At 46.5% G+C, this 20497-nt stretch overlaps 1 protein-coding gene across 1 annotated transcript; it reads left to right on the forward strand.

The window, feature by feature from the left end:
• Window positions 1–7425: 7425 nt before the first annotated feature.
• Window positions 7426–19434, forward strand: TMEM150B (transmembrane protein 150B). The gene is made up of 7 exons (XM_030195410.1): window positions 7426–7491; window positions 10065–10140; window positions 14035–14094; window positions 14941–15008; window positions 16841–16968; window positions 17840–18017; window positions 18601–19434. The coding sequence occupies exons 2-7, from the start codon at window positions 10076–10078 to the stop codon at window positions 18891–18893; spliced, it is 792 nt and encodes a 263-aa protein (XP_030051270.1). The 5' UTR covers window positions 7426–7491; window positions 10065–10075; the 3' UTR covers window positions 18894–19434.
• The last annotated feature ends 1063 nt before the right edge of the window (window positions 19435–20497 follow it).

Below are 20497 nucleotides of genomic sequence, written 5' to 3' on the forward strand. Positions count from 1 at the left end.
GAGTAATCCAATCTCTTATGAGTGCTCATGCTCCAAACTAGGTGTCGTGAACCAGTGGTGTGCTGGAGCAGGCTCTCACAGGCTCTCGATTGCCGTTTGTTAAGTTTTTAAGAATTTTGGGAGCCGGTTCTCCATGGCTACTTTAACAAATGGATCCCAAAATGTGGGCTTGGGCCCCTCCTGAATTCTCTTTTACTTTGCTGGCGAGAGAGAGCCCCCTGTTAACAATTTACCAGCACACCCCTGCGTGAACCCCAAGCCCCTGATTTGTCTCCTCACTGCTGTGACTTGGCTGCCTTTGATGAATGTATATTTTTTTAATTCACAAAGAGAGAGTCTGTGAGACAATCCTGCTTATTTTCGAAGGAGAAGGGCAGCCATCTTCTGCCCTGCGTGTGCGCCTGTGAAGGGAGAAAATCGCCTCGCTGGCGTCGGGCCTTCCCTCGCTGTGTCCCACCCTTGAGGAAAAGGAAGTTACCTCAGAAGAGGGCGGGACACAGCGAGGGAAGACCCGATGCCAGCGAGGCAATTTTCTCCATTCACAGCACACGCAGGGCAGACGGGAGGCGCTGCCTGCGTCGCTGCATGGATTTAAAAAAAAAAAGGCAGGGTGGTGGCAGGAGAAGAGGGCTCTGTTGGCTCTCAACGGAGGGGGTGCTCAGATGGGAGAGGGGGAGCTCACAGGGGAGAAGGGGATTGGGGGAGGGGTGGGGGAGCTCAGGGGTTCTCAGAGGGGAGAAGGGGATTGGGGAGGGTGGGGGAGCTCAGAGGGGTGGTCAGAGGGGAGAAGGGGATTGGGGAAGGGTGGTGGGGGCGCCAACTGATAGTCTGCAGGGGGGCGCCAGAGACCCTAGGCACGGCCCTGGGTGCAGTGCACTTCAGGCAGGTGGACCCAGGCCCACCCCCCCTACCTGTTACACTTGTGGTGGTAAATGTGAGCCCTCCAACCCCCCCCCCCCAAACCCACTGTACCCACATGTAGGTGCCCCCCTTCACCCATAAGTGCTATGGCACTGGTGTACAGTTGTGGGGAGTGAGTTTGGGGGGAAAATTGGGGGGGCTCAGCACCCAAGGGAAGGGAGCTATGGACTTGGGAGGTATTTTACTGTTTTTTTTTACTGTTTACAAGTGCCTCCTAGGGTGCCCGGTTGGTGTCCTGGCATGTGAGGGGGACCAGTGCACTACGAATCCTGGCCCCTCCCATGACCAAATGCCTTGGATGTGTTTGTTTTTGAGCTGGGCGGCTTCGGTTTCCATTATCGCTGAAAACCGATACCGCCCAGCTCAAATCCACCCAAATCCGATGCATTTGCCCGGCACTAACCGTATTATCGAAACAAAAGATGGACGCCCATCTTTTTTGAAAATATGGTCTGTCCCACCCCATCGCGTACCCGTCCTCGGAGATAGTTGCCCATGGAGATGGGCGTTCGCGTTCGATTATGCCCCTTGTCACCTAGACTATTGTAATGCAATCTACCTGGGATGCAAAGAACAAATCATAAAGAAACTCCAAACCGCTCAAAACACCGCAGCCAGACTGATTTTTGGAAAAATGAAATACAAAAGCGCCAAACCCCTAAGAGAACAACTACATTGGCTCCCGATCAAAGAACGGATTGCCTTCAAAATCTGTATTCTAGTGCATAAAATCATCTACCCCGGGATACATGACAGACCTCATTGACCTTCCAGCCAGAAACACCACAAGATCAACATGCACATACCTAAACCTACACCACCCAAGCTGCAAAAGAATTAAATGCAAATTAACCTATGCATCCAGCTTCTCCTTTATAAGCACGCAACTATGGAACATGCATCCAGCTTCTCCTTTATAAGCACGCAACTATGGAACGCACTACCAAACACCTTGAAAACAACGCACGACGACCTATCAAACTTTCGGAAATCACTAAAAACTTACTTATTCAAAAAGGCATACCCTGATGACCCAACTTAAATGCCTCGATCCCACAACACAACGAAACTAAGACTCGAGTTGATCACTACTCAACCCTTCCTCCTTATTCCCTGATGTGTTTATCCTACACGAACCTTCTACATTGTCACTCTGTATCTGCTATACCGGAACTGGCGATCATCTTCACAATTACTATGTAAGCCACATTGAACCTGCAAATAGGTGGGATACAAATGCAATAAATAAATAAATAAAACAAAAATGATCAGAAGCTTAATCAGAAATAGCAAGAAAGGTTTTTAAAATCTTTCTAAAATGTGCATATTGCCAAATTTTAGGAGTCTGGTAAGCGAGAAGCATATCACAAACCTTAGACCTCTTAATGCTCTTAATTGATGGAAATGCAAAAGAAGAACAATTTACAGTTCTGCTCCTAGAAGAGCTTGAAAATTCAAAATGGGCTAATAAATACTCTGGACAGTCACCACCTGAAACACAAGAGAAGTTAAACAAAATCCTGACCTCCATCAGAAGCCAATGGAGGTCCAAATAAAATTTAGAAATCCTATCATATTTACGAAAGGCATATATCAATCAAACTGCAGTAGTTTGAATCGTCTGTAAATGTTGACGATCATACCTAGAAGTCCCTACAAAAATCAAGTTACAATAGACAACAGTAAAGCTTGAACAAGCAACTTAAATTGTTCAATCTCAAAACACATTCTGATTCTTCTCAAATTCCTCATGAGAAAGAACAAACTTTTGACCATTAACTTGTGGTTCTAATGAAAGCGATTGAGCCAAGAAGATTCCCAATATTTTAACAACGGGAGAAAGAGGAGATTTAACTTGGTCTACAATAATATGATCAACTAATGGATCAGGATTATTGTCTAAAAGCAAAAACGTACTTTTCTCAAAGTTTAATTTAAGCTTATGATTCAACATCCAAGTAGACATATAGCACTGAATAGATGTAGATATACAACCCAATGAATCTAAAATTGGAATAAGGATGGTGATATCATCCGCATAGCTATGAATAAAAAATCCCTTATCTGCTAGTACCCAACCTAATTTATGTAAAAATACATTAAAAAGTGTTGGGGAAAGAGGCGAACCCCTGTCTTATCATTTAGGGGTGCTAAATAATAAGACGCCCCCAGGCATATAATAGTCATCTTAGCATTTAGTGAATGCTAATTACTAGCACACGCTAAATCTGTTAAAGCGTCTTAGTAAAAGGACCCCTTAGTTCTGCGTTCATACTTCAGAAAAACGGATATGGCTTTTTTAGGCAGTAAAGTAAGAGTTTTTCCAGATTTAAGGAGAGACAGGACTTTCTGACCTCACGGCCTCGTGTCTTGGCTCTTGGGGCAACATTTTCTTTACAATTCCCCATGTAAATGTTTCATAACTTGTGGTTCAGCTAATTTCCTATTTTTTGGAGCTTAAACAATTTGAGTTGTTTTGGTTTCTAGGGAAAGTTTCTCTGCTAATAATGGTAGTGTTAATTAGTAATGTCATCTGCCACAGCCGGCTACTCAAAACCCTGCCTGAGTCCTGGCAGAGTGGTTTGAACGTTGAGATTAAGAGTATTACAAGTGGCATCCCTCCATGGGACGTGCACAGTCGATCCTAATGGAGGGATTTGAGAGAGGTGATCCCAGTGTCTACCAGGCTCAAATGTTGGCTCTGGCTTCTAGAAACGTGTCCGAAGCTGTACCCCCAGCAGGTGTTCTGACCCTTCTCTTTTACTGCCACCAGGGTAGGGGGAGGCAGAGGGGAGCAGGGTTGTTCTGGCGATCCAAACACATTTTATTCTTTATCTCAGCTGAACTGGAGCAGAAGTTACCTGTAACTCCCAGCCGAAGCCCTGGTCCCAGGATCTGCATGCCATGTCTACAGAAAGGGTTCCCGCTGTAAGAACCGTTTCCACAGTGCAATGGAAGGAAACTCCAGTGTCCATTGGATCAGCCAGGAGACCATCATTTCTCTTTGGAACAAATGTTACTGAAATATTCTCCGTAATAGAAAAAAAGGTGACCTTTTTCAAATATTGGAGGAGTCCTGGATCTGGGGTCACCAGCCCTGAAGGTCACAGGGAGGGACATAATTGAACAAAAACGTCTATCTCCATGGGCGTTTATCTCCAAGAACGGGTCTGTGAAGGGGCGGACCGAACCGTATTTTTGAAAAAAATAGACGTCCATGTTTTATTCGACAATTTGTGAGCTGGGCGTTTTTGTTTTTCAGTGATAATGGAAAATGAAAGCGCCCAGCTCAAAAATGAATAAATCCAAGGCATTTGTTCGTGGGAGGGGCCAGGAGTCGTAGAGCACTGGTCCCCCTCACATGCCACAACACCAACCGGGCACCCTAGGGGGCACTTTTACAAAAACAAAAAAAAGGTAAAACAGCTTCCAGGTGCATAGCACCCTTCCCTTGTGTGTTCAGCCCCCAAATCCCCCTCAAAACCCACTGCCCACAAGTCTACACCATTACTATAGCCCTAAGGGGTGAAGGGGGGCACCTACATGTGGGTACAGTGGGTTTGGGGGGGTTGGACGACTAAGCCTTAAGCAGCACAATTGTAACAGGTGGGGGGGGATGGGCCTGGGTCCACCTGCCTGAAGTCCATTGCACCCCCTAATAACTGCTCCAGTGACCTGCATACTGCTGCCAGGGAGGTGGGTATGACATTTGAGGGTGAAAATAAAAAGTTGTGAAACGGCATATTTTGTGGTGGGAGGGGGTTTGTGACCACTGGAGGAGTCAGGGGAGGTCATCCCCGATTCCCTCCAGTGGTCATCTGGTCATTTAGGGCACTTTTTGGGGCCTTATTCGTGGAAAAACAGGGTCCAGGAAAAGTGCCCTAAATTCTCGCTAAAAACGCATATTTTTCTTCCATTATCGGCGAAAGGCGCCCATCTCTGATCGCCTGATAACCATGCCCCAGTTCCGCCTTCACCACGCCTTCGACACGCCCCCATCAACTTTGTCCGCATCCGCGACGGAGTGCAGTTGAAAACGTCCAAAGTCGGCTTTCCATTATACCGCTTTATTCGTTTTTGTGAGATAAACGCCTATCTCCCGATTTGGGTCGTAATATAGGCGTTTTTCTTTTTCAATTATAAGCTGGAGGGTCTCTTGCTTTGCAAATGAAATTCTCATCCCACTGGGACCCTGCCAAGCCAGGAAAAGACATTTTGATGAGTATAAAGGGACAGGCAGGTGAGAAGGTGGAAGTATATACAGTGGGGGAAATAAGTATTTGATCCCTTGCTGATTTTGTAAGTTTGCCCACTGACAAAGACATGAGCAGCCCATAATTGAAGGGTAGGTTATTGGTAACAGTGAGAGATAGCACATCACAAATTAAATCCGGAAAATCACATTGTGGAAAGTATATGAATTTATTTGCATTCTGCAGAGGGAAATAAGTATTTGATCCCCCACCAACCAGTAAGAGATCTGGCCCCTACAGACCAGGTAGATGCTCCAAATCAACTCGTTACCTGCATGACAGACAGCTGTCGGCAATGGTCACCTGTATGAAAGACACCTGTCCACAGACTCAGTGAATCAGTCAGACTCTAACCTCTACAAAATGGCCAAGAGCAAGGAGCTGTCTAAGGATGTCAGGGACAAGATCATACACCTGCACAAGGCTGGAATGGGCTACAAAACCATCAGTAAGACGCTGGGCGAGAAGGAGACAACTGTTGGTGCCATAGTAAGAAAATGGAAGAAGTACAAAATGACTGTCAATCGACAAAGATCTGGGGCTCCACGCAAAATCTCACCTCGTGGGGTATCCTTGATCATGAGGAAGGTTAGAAATCAGCCTACAACTACAAGGGGGGAACTTGTCAATGATCTCAAGGCAGCTGGGACCACTGTCACCACGAAAACCATTGGTAACACATTACGACATAACGGATTGCAATCCTGCAGTGCCCGCAAGGTCCCCCTGCTCCGGAAGGCACATGTGACGGCCCGTCTGAAGTTTGCCAGTGAACACCTGGATGATGCCGAGAGTGATTGGGAGAAGGTGCTGTGGTCAGATGAGACAAAAATTGAGCTCTTTGGCATGAACTCAACTCGCCGTGTTTGGAGGAAGAAAAATGCTGCCTATGACCCAAAGAACACCGTCCCCACTGTCAAGCATGGAGGTGGAAATGTTATGTTTTGGGGGTGTTTCTCTGCTAAGGGCACAGGACTACTTCACCGCATCAATGGGAGAATGGATGGGGCCATGTACCGTACAATTCTGAGTGACAACCTCCTTCCCTCCGCCAGGGCCTTAAAAATGGGTCGTGGCTGGGTCTTCCAGCACGACAATGACCCAAAACATACAGCCAAGGCAACAAAGGAGTGGCTCAGGAAGAAGCACATTAGGGTCATGGAGTGGCCTAGCCAGTCACCAGACCTTAATCCCATTGAAAACTTATGGAGGGAGCTGAAGCTGCGAGTTGCCAAGCGACAGCCCAGAACTCTTAATGATTTAGAGATGATCTGCAAAGAGGAGTGGACCAAAATTCCTCCTGACATGTGTGCAAACCTCATCATCAACTACAGAAGACGTCTGACCGCTGTGCTTGCCAACAAGGGTTTTGCCACCAAGTATTAGGTCTTGTTTGCCAGAGGGATTAAATACTTATTTCCCTCTGCAGAATGCAAATAAATTCATATACTTTCCACAATGTGATTTTCCGGATTTAATTTGTGATGTGCTATCTCTCACTGTTACCAATAACCTACCCTTCAATTATGGGCTGCTCATGTCTTTGTCAGTGGGCAAACTTACAAAATCAGCAAGGGATCAAATACTTATTTCCCCCACTGTAGGAATGGTCCCCAGAGACACTTCCATAGGCTCTCTTGAAAGTTAGGTTGGAAACTAGGGTTGAAATCCCTGGACTCCCGCTCGCCATCCTTGACAGACCCTTTCACCTTCTACTATCAGCCTCAAATTAAGCCCTCCGAGGTAGGGAACTGTCTACTGTACTTGACTGTAAATCGAACCTGAATTTGAGAAATGGCAACCTCAAAAGCCCAGTCCTTGCCTTATTACAGGGTCCCACAGCTTGTAAAGGGTGCCCACCTCTGTCCCTTCTCCCCCAGGAAGAAGGACTGCTCGGGTCTAGCTCCCCTAAAATAAAGGGGTGCAGGCTGCTGGGTTTTTTTTTTTCTCTCCTGTCTTCATTGCTAAAGCAGATGTAAGGCAGTATAGGATGAATTTCATTTATTTTGGGGGGTTAGTTAAGGTGTGATGGGAAGCAAACTCATTTCTCGACTGGGATGTCTTCTTTCTGACCTTTTCCCCCGTGCTTAATAAAAAAAAATAAAAGAACAAGAGTTAATTAAAGTAGAGATAAGAAGCACAGCAGCAATGGGTGTGCCAAGGCGAGAAAGAGGAAACCGACACTGAGGGGACTTTTCACCCAGGAGGGCTGAGTTTCTCGTGGGGCGGAGAGAAGGAGGCGTGGCTTTAGCCTGCAGCACTAGGGAAGGAGTTGGGGAGGCAGCACTAGAGCCCGGAGGGGGAGAAGAGCAGAGAGGTAAGTAGGGAAGGGGAGACGTCTTCAGGATCAGTCTTTCTAGCCTTTCTGGGAATCAAACTTCATTTAAAAGTCTGGGACACTTCTGTCCTCTTCCTTCAGCCCGAGGGGGTTAAGGAGAAGGTCGCACTCTGAAATGGGGAGGTCTCAGGGGCTACACTGGTCCCCAGCCCTCCCGTTTCCCTGAAGGGGGTGAGAGGAGAAGTTGCTTTCCTCTTGCCACAAAAGTGTGACTGGCCCTAGTCAGAAAGGGAAGGGGCTGCTACCGCCTCCCCCCCCCCCCCCCCCCCTCCCCGCCAGCATCCTGGAGATTTCGGCTGAAGGCAAAGCTCCAGCATCCCGTGGCACTGCAGATCTTTGGTGGTTTCAGGGCTGGAGAACCGTAGGCTGGCGTGAGAAGGAAACCAAAAGTAAAAAAAAAAAATACAAAGTTGAATTTTGCAAGCATAATTTCTGGAACTAGTTATAGCATCTGACTGTTAGGGAAATGTTTGTGTTCTGTTTTGGAAAGAGTCTGGTATTAATCAAGCCCTCTCCCTTACTTACACAACTTTGGCTGTCCCGGGACCAGACCACCTCCCCCGCCCGGACCGGAGTCTGCCATGACTGCAGATTCAACTGCATGGCCGTCCCTGGATCCCACTGGTTTTCAGGTGTTCCCCCTGGGATCCCCTGGCCAAGGCAGCAAATCTTTCTAATAAGCGTCCAAAACTTGCTGCCTGCCTTAGGAAAGGTGGAGATGATAAGGGAAAGTTACCATTCTGGGGAGGGTGGGAGGTTAATGAATAGGTTATAGAGAGAGGGGGGTGCACGGACAGAAAGGGAGGTAGGGAGAGGGAGATCAAATGAGGAAAGAGGGAGGGAGAGAGAGGGAAGATAAAGCAGCATTTTTTCAGCTTCACTGACAATTCACATGGATGGGGCTTGTCTCTGACATCACCACACTGTGATGTCACAGCCTGGACTGTCTTTGCATTGTGACATCACACTAGTGGTAACATTCCTTTGGAGACATGAAAACATGTAAATTACCACATTGTGATGTCACATCCTCTGCATTATGACCTCACACCAGTGTAGTCATATCCAAAGTGCCCATTTCCAAGGGAAGCATCCAGCAAACTAGGAGGGAGGGGAGGGAGGTTCAGCTACAGGCAGTGTGAAGCCAGAGTTAGAAGCCCATTACCTGCTCTGTGGACAGTATGGTGGGACCCCCCCCCCCCCTCCTCTATTACCCCCGTTTTCCTTGTTGGAAGATAGAAAGGGAAATTTCCAGAACAGGGGGGATGACTTGTGCTAGGAAAGAAGGCAACAGTTTAGAGCTGGCTGCAGGGCTGCACTTTGGATCAGGAGGGAGCTCTCCAGGGAGCAGGGTGCAGCAGGTCAAAATCCTGTTAGCAAAATGGCATCCTGGAAAACACTGGTGTGTCACCTGGAATAAGGAGAGAAACCAGCAGTTTTTTAATTGGAAATATTTGTGTGTGTGTGTGTGGGGGGGGGGGGGGGTAGGGATAAGGACAGGGTGAAATAATCCTGCCTCTTTCGGCATGGGAATTCAAGAACCCGGAACAAGTTCTCTGCCAGAGGTCAAGGTGTTATGAAATATTGTGAAGACCCCACACAAGCTTTCCAGGCACAGAAGGGGAGGCGGTGCTTCATTCACAGCCACTCTGCTATAACCAGCCTGAGCTGAATGAGTTAACAGGCACAGGGATACAAAGCCGGTCACCTCTAGGACTGGAGGGTTCAAGGGATGGACACAGGGATACAGAGCCTGTCGCCTCTAGGACTGGAGGGTACAGGGGATGGACACAGGGACACGGAGTCTGTCACCTTTAGGACTGGAGGGTTCAGGGGATGGACACAGGGATACAGAGCCTTTGACCTCTAGGACTGGAGGGTTCAGGGGATGGACACAGGGATACAGAGCCTGTCACCTTTAGGACTGGAAGGTTCAGGGGATGGACCCAGGGATACAGAGCCTTTGACCTCTAGGACTGGAGGGCTCAGGAGATGGACACAGGGACACGGAGTCTGTCACCTTTAGGACTGGAGGGTTCAGGGGATGGACACAGGGATACAGAGCCTGTCACCTTTAGGACTGGAAGGTTCAGGGGATGGACACAGGGATACAGAGCCTTTGACCTCTAGGACTGGAGGGCTCAGGAGATGGACACAGGGACACGGAGTCTGTCACCTTTAGGACTGGAGGGCTCAGGGGATGGACACAGGGACTGTCACCTCTAGGACTGGAGGGTTCAGGGAATGGACACAAGGACACACAGCCTGTCACCTCTAGGACTGGAGGGTACAGGGGATGGACATAAGCTGTGTGTCTGGTACTTTTCTCTATTCCTGTCTCCTACAATGAGGGGAATATGAATTGTTTATTTTGCCCCACTCCCATCCTAGAATTCCTCCTGGCTTTGGTGTTTTTTTCAGCAGTGATGCAGCTGGGATCAGGGAAGCCCAAAGCAAAGAACGTCCCATCTCCTATGCTTCTCTTCTGCATTTGGAGGACGTGGTAATTGCTGGCGAGTTCTCACTCCTGCCCTGCCTTTAATCCATTACAGATCTACAGACAATGTGGACCTGGGCTCTGCTTCCCATCTTCCTGAGCGTCTGGGCCACGCTTGGTTTATGGATAGTGTGAGTATCACAGGTATCAACATTCCAGAATGATTGAGGGAGACAAACACTGTAGAAATGATCCCTCCCTGGACATAGTCAAGGTGATTTCTCAATAGTGGGGGCTCCTGTGGTAAGTAGCGTGGTGCAAAGGGTCTGAGAAAACCATTATAACACTTCCCTCCACCCCTCCCCCTCCCCACCAGCTCCCTCCAGCTAAGTCCTCTTCACCCCCCCAAATTTGCTTCACCCCTCTAAACATCCTGGCTCAGTCCATGATCCTCACCTCCCAGCTCTCTGTAAAATCACCCATCACATTCCTGAAATCCTACAGATTCCCCCTTGTGGAATAATTTAGGAACTGCAGCCAAAGGTCCAGAGCACTTTTGGTCAAAGACATTCCTGAAATTCTAGAAGGAAAAGTCTTTGACCAAAAGTGCTCTGGACCTTTGGCTACAGTTCCTAAATTATTACACAAGGGGGAAACATCCCTGAGACATTTTCGTAGGAGTTGTCACCTATCTATGATTTATTCCACCTACAGATTCCCGCTCCCCTCCAAAAAAAAGTAATAGAAAATCAAGTGCTGGAGCCACTGATTTCATTTTCAGCCTTTGCATGAAAATCTTCATACAGTTGTTTGCGATTCTGTTCTGTACAAGATTTGATATACCTCAAACTGGCTTATGTACATTAGCCCCCGGATTCGATATATGGTGCTCAGATTTGCGCATTGAAATTTGGGTGCACTCCTGAGATGCGCATGCAAATTAATTAACGAGCCAATTAACATCAATAATTGGGTGCTAACAATCAGTTATTGAAATTAATAAAAATTTGCATGGATCTGGCTACACGCTATTCCATACGGCATGGCGTCTAACTCTACTAGCGTATAAGTCAAAAGGGGGCGTGGCCATGGGCATTCTGAAAAGATGCGTACGTAGTTGCAGAACACTGCCTCAGCACGCCTAACTCGGGTGCCAACATTTACACCAGGTTTCAGCTGGTGTAAGTCTGGTGTGGGAATCAGCAGAAATGTTTGCACTGGCTGCCAGTAAAATTTTGCGTATCGTAGAAGAGAATGTGGTAAAGGTGGTTGGCTTAGCGGAGTTTAAAAAAAGGTTTGGACAGCTTCCTAAAGGAAAAGTCCATAGACCATTATTAAATGGATGCCCTTATCAGCTTACCACCTAGGAACTCTTCCAGATCGTCACGCACGCACTTGAATCTTCACTACCCAGCCAGTTGTGGCATCAAATATAAAACCACCTACGCATCCACCTTTCCTTATGTTAGTGCTCACTTGTGGAATGGATTACCAAAACCTGTAAAATCTATTCAAGATCATTTGGCCTTCCGAAAGTCTCTAGAGACCCTATTATTTGCGAAAGCTTAGGCTGCAGACCCGCCTAGCATCTCTAACTTCTGAACTGCTGCAGACATTACGACATATTGAATTCTATTACACTTTCTCCTTTTCCACTCCTTTGCTGTTACTTGCCTCTCTTTACTTTATTGATTTTGATTGTTAGCTACATTGATGTATGTTTTTTGCAGACTGATGTAAGCCACATTGAGCCTGCCCGTGGGTGGGAAAATGTGGGATATAAATGCTATAAATAAATAAATGGACTTGGGGAAAATCCACTATTTCTGGGATAAGTAGCATAAAATGTTTTGTACTTTTTTGGGATCTTGCCAGGTATTTGTGACCTGGATTGGAAACAGGATGCTGGGCTTGATGGACCTTTGGTCTTTCCCAGTATGGCAATACTTATGTACTTATGTAGAAAATATTGACTTTCATCCATCGACGCATATATGGTGTAACTCCGCAATATTTTATGGATGCTTCGATTATGTGTGAACCACAACAAGATCTTCGCGCTCTGTGCCTGTTTGTCATTTATCAGAAACGCGGAATTGTACTTTTTCAGTAGCTGGAGGGAATTTGTGGAACCTTCTTCCAGGTTATTTAAGACTTTGCACTGACTATTGGCAATTTAAGAAACTGTTAAACACTTTTTATTTTGTAAAAGCATTGAACGATGGATAAAACCAAGTCTATTTCTTTGGCAGTTCTACCTGTTTTGTCTATGGCAATTAAGATTTACTGTTGCAAGTGATTGTCAGTGTGTATTTTGATATTGTGACTGTTTTTCTTGTAGCCTGTTTTGATTCTAAAGTGGGATATAAATCCATGAAATAAATAAATAAATACGTCTCACTCTGATAGAATTGTGCTTAGTCCTGAATTTTGAGTGCCATTTATAGATCCCTCCCCCTCCCTCCCTCCCTCCCCCATGCATGTATTTTCACTGTCCCTAGTGGGCTCCCAATCTAAGCTTTTGTACCTGGGGCAATGGAGGGTTAAGTGACTTGTCCAGGGTCACAAGGAGCTGCAGTGGGGATTCAACCCAGTTCCCCTGGTTCTCAGCAGCTGCACTAACCATTTGGCTGTTTTGGGCCTGAAGGTGAAGTGTGACAGGACATTTTAAAAAGGTGAGGCCACAGACAGGATGCATGTGTTACACCGGAAGGGACAAATTCTGCTCAGCAAACTCCTCAAAACCCCAAGAGGAAGAGAGGGTGAAGTGAGGTTTTCAGGAACACACATGAGAAACTGTCAACCTTGACTGGGTGACCCATAAAACATCTGGTGGAAGGAGAGATCTCAAGGTGATGGGTGGAGAAGGTTGTTTTTTTTATTTGCAGCTTTCCAAACCTCTTCAGAGCTAAAATAACTCAACCACTCTGACAGGCCCTTGACACTGCTCTGTTAGCCCTTGATGGGTGAGGTGAGTCTTTGAGGAATGGACTTCCTATTACCCACTGCCGGCTTTTGCCAGTGCAGACTAACAGCTCTTTGATAGTTTTTCCTTGGCACTATGCCACTTGCTCAGGGTTGTGTCACATCTGTACAGGGAATGAATTCAGCATACAGGTGGGCAACATTCCATTCTAGGGGGGGGGAGGGGTTAACCTTCTGGCTAGCCAAGGGAAGCAGGATGATGGCTTGGGAGATGAGGGAGGTGAGAAGCTGTGAGTACTGCATTGTGAACCCTCCCCCTCCTCTGCTCTGTGTCACTACCCCCCACCTCAAATACAAGTGGTCATTTGAACATATTGTACAGGCCACTGAATCCTTGTTCCCTCGCCTCAAAAATGGTGCAGGTTGTCACACTCTGGTCCTAAACCTCACTGAAATTAATTTTAAACTCTTACCTCCTCCCCCTTTCCTCTGAGATCACTCATCACATCAGTTCTGCAATGAATACCCTCATTCTGTGATGGCTTAAAGGAGCTGTGTGCTCCAGACAGTACCCTTGTCCTGAGCCCCTCCCCCTTTAATGCAGCCCTGCATGGGTCTCTCTATGCTTGGGTTCTGGGTTGTACTCTTGTCATGGCTCCCCCCCCCCCCCCGTTCATATGAAAATAATGTTCACTCTTACCATTAATTTGACCCTGTATGAGCCCCCTCTAGACTTTGGCTCTGGGACCACTTCCCCCCTTTAATTCAATTCTAGTGATGTGCATTAATTTGAAATTAGAAATAATTTGTCATTTCTCATGTCATTTTGTGTCATCTTTTTTTCTGAAACAACAGGGAAAACAATAAAATTTGGATTTTTTTTTGTTGTTGCCAGTACTGCACACTGTTTCCAAGAAAGCATGCCTTCTGAAGAAAACAATGCAAACCCCCCCCCCCCCCCCCCACACACACACACAACACATAATGAAAATTCTCATACATGACATAGGAAATGATATAACATCTGAATTTTCAGGCTGCACACTCCCCATTCAATAATGTTATTATTTGATAAGTTGATATCTCACCTTTCTATGTTCCATCCCAGCAATTTGAAATCTGCCAGCTTTCTGCCTTATATCACTCTTTTTCTCTCTTAGATATGCCATGGCTGTGGCTAACGGCTCTGTTAATGTCACGGTTGTCTTCCCTTACATCAGGTAAGCCTCAACCAGACAAGATCTTCCCTGCCAGAGTTCCTGGCTAACCTGCATCTTTATTTTCTTTTGCTTTGAAGCGGTGTCCTGTCTTTCCTCTCCTCTCCCCACCCCTTGCCCGGCTTCAGAGTAAAGTGCTCCCTCACTATCATTGATAGACTGATTAAAGGTGCAGTCATTTCCATGGCATGTCAAGGCTTGACTGGGCCACCCTCAGATAGGGAAGGGGATAGATTTTAACCTGGGCTGGGTGGGCTGGAGTGGGGCTTTGAGGACAACTTCAGAAGTTGGAGAACAAGACCAGTGCCGGGCAGACTTTTACGGTCCATGCCCTGAAAATGGTAAAGGCAAATCAAGATCAAGTATACATATGTAGTATCCCATCATACCTTAGCTATGAGTTTATCTTGTTGGGCAGACTGGATGGACCGAACAGGTCTTTATCTGCCGTCATCTACTATGGATCTCTCCCATTCACCCCCATTCTAAAGTGCAGAGAGCAGCTGCTCACACAGACATCTCTTCAACAGCCAGATAGCGTGAGAGATTCTTATTCTTCAGGGCTACACTTTCTTCTCCTTCCTGCCTCTAGTTCTTTTCGATCTCTTCTCTTTTTTAAATCTTTGAAAACTTCAGAATACCCCTTTGTCCCTCTCAGGAGCTGTCCAGCACTTATGGTGCTGAACAGCAGTGGGTTGTGCTTTCATTGACCCTCAAGGCTCATTGCTCATTCTTGCTCCTTACATCTGTCTCTTATCTGGGAGCCACGGCACACGGTTTCCAGTGCTTCTATTTTTGTACCAGTTGTGATAACACTAATCAGAGACCCTTGATCTTTATATTTTCTAGCACCTGTGGGTCCTACGCTCCTCAGAGCTGTATATTTGCTCAGGTTCTTAATATTGGAGCCATTCTGGGTAAGTAGAGCACTATAGGCTTCAACATAAGATAAGTACCTGGGACAGACCAAAGGTCCATCAAGCCCAGTATCCTGCTTCCAACAGTGGCCAATCCAGGTCACAAATACCTGGCAAGATCACAAAAAAGTACAAAACATTTTATGCTGCTTATCCCAGAAATAGCAGTGCATTTTCCCCAAGTCAATTTAATAATGGTCTATGGACTTTTCCTTTAGGAAGCCAGCTTTTTTAAAACTCTGCTAAGCTAACCGCCTTTACCAAATTTTATGGCAATTAATTCCAGAGTTGAATTACACGTTGAGTGAAGAAGAATTTTCTTCAATTTGTTTTAAATTTACTACTTTGTAGCTTCATTGCATGCCCCCTAGTCCTAGTATTTTTGGACAGAGTAAACAAGCGATTCATGTCTACCTGTTCCACTCCACTCATTATTTTATAGACCTCTATCATATCTCCCCTCAGCCGTCTTTTCTCCAAGCTGAAGAGCCCCAACCTGACTTAAGAGGCCAGGCTGGGCTGGTCTTGGTCTCTTCCTATTGGGCATCTGGGTGAGGAGTAACCATGACCTGGAACCATTTTAAGTGTCTCTTTTGACCTCTACCAGGTCATGTTTCTAAGAAACACAACACGCTTTCCCCCTACTTCAATACAATTGGGTACCAACTTCACACAATTTATAGAAAATAAGGGCAGTTGCTCACACACAACATAATTTTATAATTGGCTGGGCTTTAAATTGGTGATAATTGGCACCTGCTAGCAGTTGCAAAATGAACTGCTGTTAGTCACGATTGTGCACAGAATTTCTATCAAGCACAACTTCTAGGGGGTGTGGGCTTGGGAAAGGCATGGGTGGGTCAGGGGCATGCCTAGGAGTCATGCACGTGGGTTATAGATTTCTAGGGATTATGCTCCCAACTGGCAACAGTTAGGTCAACCATTTACAACAGCTCCTCAGTACCTCTCCACTCTCATCTCTCCCTACACTCCTCCCCGGGAACTCCGTTCACTGGGTAAATCTCTCTTATTTGCACCCTTCTCCTCCACCGCTAACTCCAGACTCCGTTTCTTTTATCTTGCTGCACCATATGCCTGGAATAGACTTCCTGAGCTGGTAGGTCAAGCTCCAGCTCTGGCTGTCTTCAATCTAGGTTAAAAGCCCACCTTTTGATACTGTTTTTAACTCCTAACCCTTACTCTCTTGTTCAGTACCCTTATTTTATCATCCCCACCTTAGTAATTCCCTTATCTCTTATTTGTCCTGTTTGTCTGTCCTAATTAGATTGTAAGCTCTGTTGAGAAGGGACTGTCTCTTTATGTCCAGCGTACAGTGCTGTGTACGTCTAGTAGCGCTATAGAAATGATAGGTAGTAGTAGTCTGTGGGATTCCGGATTCTTGCTACTCTTTGGGATTCCAGAATCTTGCTACTTTTTGTCCTTTCCCCTTATTTGCTACTCTTTGGGATTCTGGAATCTTGCTACTCTTTGTCCTTTTCCCTTATTTGCTACTCTTTGGGATTCCAGAATCTTGCTACCCTTTGGGATTCTGCATGGAATCTTGCTACCCTTTGTCCTTATCCCTTATTTGTCCTGTTTGTCTGTCCTAATTAGATTATAAGCTCTTTCGAGCAGTGACTGTCTCTTCATGTCCAGTGTACAACGCTGCGTATGTCTAATAGCGCTATAGAAATGATAAGTAGTAGTAGTAGTATCTACCATAGCTGCTCATCAATGTGATGTACCACAGCTCAAGAAGCAAATGGCATCTCTGAAAACACTGTGGGGATAAGTTGATCTATCACATGTGACTTAAGACTCTTCTTCCTTAGGGCTTTGGATCAGCTTCATTCGTTATCAGCAGATCCGAGATTACGGGTGTCACTGTCGCCTGAACACAGTCAGCCTGATCTTGGGAATGTTGACGATCCTAGGGACCTCCATGGTTGGCAACTTCCAGGTAAGAATCATGACACTGGTAAAGCAGAGACCCCCTCCCCATTGTGTCTTAGCTTGGGGTGCCTGCAGTTCTCCTTTCAGCACCTCTCCCTCCCCCATGTCCCCTCAGCATAGGTAGAGCAAACAATCCCATGAACATAAATGGGACAGTATTCAAAGTGATTTAACCAGCCAAAAAAAAGCTCCTAGCTGGCTAAATTGCCTGTTTGGAGCTAACTGGTCATATTCAGAAGCACCGCTGAAAATGTCCGGTTAGTGTCCAACGTAAAACCGTCTATTTTGGGGGCGTTCTGGGGCAGAGTCAGCACTTGGCCGGTTAAATGCTGATTCAGCACTTAACCAGCCAAGGTAACGTCATAAATAGGACCACATAAAAGTCAGTCCTGTCTCTATGTGGTAACCCAGAGCCGGTGAAGTGCTGAATATTGCTCTATATACCCAGAAAATCAATACCAGAGCCTGACTCAGCAATGAATTTCTGTGGGTAATGCCGGAAGGTGAGCAAAACACTGAATATCAGGCCCAGATTAATAATATAAAGACCAGTTCTTCCCACTGCAGTTTGTCAAACGTGAACAAGGCAGTCTGCAAGATCCCCTGGGGAACCGTGTTAAGAATAATGCCCCAGTGATCTCATACAAATGCAGCTGTCTGATTGGCTCCAGCATTGTGTGTGAGAAATACCTTTTCTGACATCATAATGCTCATGATGATAGTAGATCAATCAGTTGTTCTAGAACTTTGCTGTTTTTAAAAAAAAAGGGAAATTAAAACCAAATTCAGCATCTTATACCTGTGGGAGTCTCTTAGTGAGATAAGAGGTCGGCAGGGTCTGCTTTGTTCTGTTACCAACATGTTCCTCCTGCTTCCAGCAAACCAACCAGCTAGAGACGCACCTGGTGGGAGCCTTCCTGGCTTTCTTTGTGGGCGTGGCATACTTCTGGCTTCAGACGGCCCTCACCTACCAGGTGAAGCCACGGCACGGTGGCAACTGGATTGGGCCTCTGCGGTTCTGCCTCTGCTTATTCTGCACAGCTCTCATCGTGATGAGTATCCTTTCCATTCCCCCAGCCTGCATCCACTCTGACATCTTTTGGGTTCAGGAAGAGGGGGAGGGGGGCTTGGGGAGGGTCTTATGGATGGGTCATTCAAGAGGGAAGAAAGAGAGGCATGGGTGGGTCAGAGGCATTCCAAACATTTTGGCCCAGGCGATATAGAATTCCTGGGTTGCACGCCTGCTATGCATGCCAGGATTGACACCAGGTTTCAGCAAGCATAAGTTTTGGGTGCAGGAATCAGCACTAAATGCTATTTTTGTAAAGGGCACCTGGCATGGAGTGCCCTTTATACAAGTTAACTGCTATTTACTGAATCCAGTCCTATGTCAGCCTGAGACTGGTAACTCAGCCTCCTTTTAGGGGTTGAATACGGTAAAACCAGGACTAGAGTATGCTGTACTGAACACAGTGGAGCTAGCTGGCAAACCAAGGAATAGTAAAAAAGTTGGAAGAGGACTAGTATGAAGGGAAGAGAGGAAGAAGAGAGGGAGTGGGGAGAGGCAGACGAAAGAGGAGCGAGGGGTGGAGCGGGAGGTTGCTTTGTACTAACGCTTTTCCTTCACTTTGGGTGCCAGTGGCGGTTTTTCACGTGCACAACCTGAAAACCGTGGCAGCCATCTGCGAATGGATAGCGGCAATGATCCTTTTCTTCCTCTACGGCCTCTTTGCTGTGGATTTGTGGCACCTGGATGGCCACTCCTTTCACGTACAGAAGAAGCGGCTGGACATGTTCCACGAGATGACGTCTTCCAGTGCCACCCTGGGCTCATACTGCACATCAGTGCGGAGCGACCCCCCAGGGCTAAAAAGGGAACAGAAGGTGGGGACTGCAGAAAATGGAGCTCAGGATGGACCAATCGTTCTCTGACCATTGCACTTTGAGTTTGTGGAGCACGCTTGGGCTGGAGTCTGAATCACTGTCACAACTCATACTACAGGGCAAGTAGAGAATCAGCAAGGACATGGCTGTGGACATTTGCATTCCCCTCCATGCGTTCAGTCCCTTCTTAGCTAATAACATGAAATACAGCAGTATAACAGTGAGAAGGGGTGAGGGAATGAGCTGCTCCTGCCTGTGCTGTGCCTCTTGTGTGTGTGTGTGTGTGTGTGTCTACTGCTCCTGTCTGTGCTATGTATGTGTGTGTATATGAGTATGTCTGTCTGTGGAGTTTCTACTTCTCCTGCCTGTACTGTACCTGTGTTGTGATGGGGCAGAGTGATGTATGTGTGTGTCTGTCTATCTGTCTGTGGAGTTTCTACTGCTCTTGCCTGTGTTGTACCTGTGTTGTGATGGGATAGGGGGACGTGTGTCTGTCTGTGCAGTTTCCTGTGCTGTACCTGTGTTATGATGGGGCACTGTCACGAAACACCTAGCAACCTGCCTGGGTCTATCCCCAGCACAGCTCAGGTCCGCCTGCACCTGCCGCTTGTGCTCTACACTAGAACCCTCCTCCCACCAACTGGGTCACAACCGCCTCTGGCCAAGTCTCCCACACTCAAATTATCCCCAGTGATTTCTAGATTACTGGGGCTACACTCCCAGTGGTCCTATGGTTCCCAGAAAGCACTCACAGACCTAACAGACAAGCCACCAGGATTTTTTATCAGTTCAGACAGGCAGAACAAACAAACAATTGTGTTTCTTCTCAGAACTTGGAACAGTGGACAAAAAAATGTGCAAATAGCAAACAGTAACAAGGAAGTGACAAATGGATCAATTAGAAAACTAACTAAACATGTATATACAGGCTCAACAGTACCGGGGAAGATCAGGGCATATAATTCACCAAGCCTCAGCAAATAGATCTATCTCTCTTTCTTCCTGGCTAAGACTGAAGCAACAGTCAGCACTACTGGATAATTTCAAACTCCAGGCCAATCAGAGCCCAGTCAACAAGTTTTAAATGTATACTGCTGCTTGCTTTCTGTCTGTGTTAAAGAAAAAGAACACCCACTTCCCTATAACAGCTTTAAGCATAAACATGCATCATCTACTGGCCAAATAGGAAAAATACACTTCAGACATAATTAAAATAGGGAAATATCCAATACATTTTACAGGCTTAAAACACACTGTTTCTTCACAGATGTGTGTCTGTCTGTGCAGTTTCTACTGTTCCTGCCTGTGCTCTACATGTGTTGTGATGGGGCAGAGTGATATATGTGTGTGTGTCTGTGGAGTTTCTACTGTTCATGCCTGTGCTGTACTTGTGTTGTGATGGGGCAGAGTGATGTATGTGTGTGTGTCTGTGGAGTTTCTACTGTTCTTGCCTGTGCTGTACCTATGTTGTGATGAGGTAGAGTGATGTGTGCCTGTCTGTCTGTGGAATATCTACTATTCCTGCCTGTGCTGTGATGGGGTAGAGTGATGTGTGTGTGTCTGTCTGTGGAGTTTCTACTGATCCTGCCTGTGCTGAATCTGTATTGTGATGGGGCAGATTGATGTGTCTGTCTGTGGAGTTTCTACTGTTC

This window comes from Microcaecilia unicolor, chromosome 3 (assembly GCF_901765095.1).
Source record: "Microcaecilia unicolor chromosome 3, aMicUni1.1, whole genome shotgun sequence".
Classification (NCBI taxonomy): domain Eukaryota; kingdom Metazoa; phylum Chordata; class Amphibia; order Gymnophiona; family Siphonopidae; genus Microcaecilia; species Microcaecilia unicolor.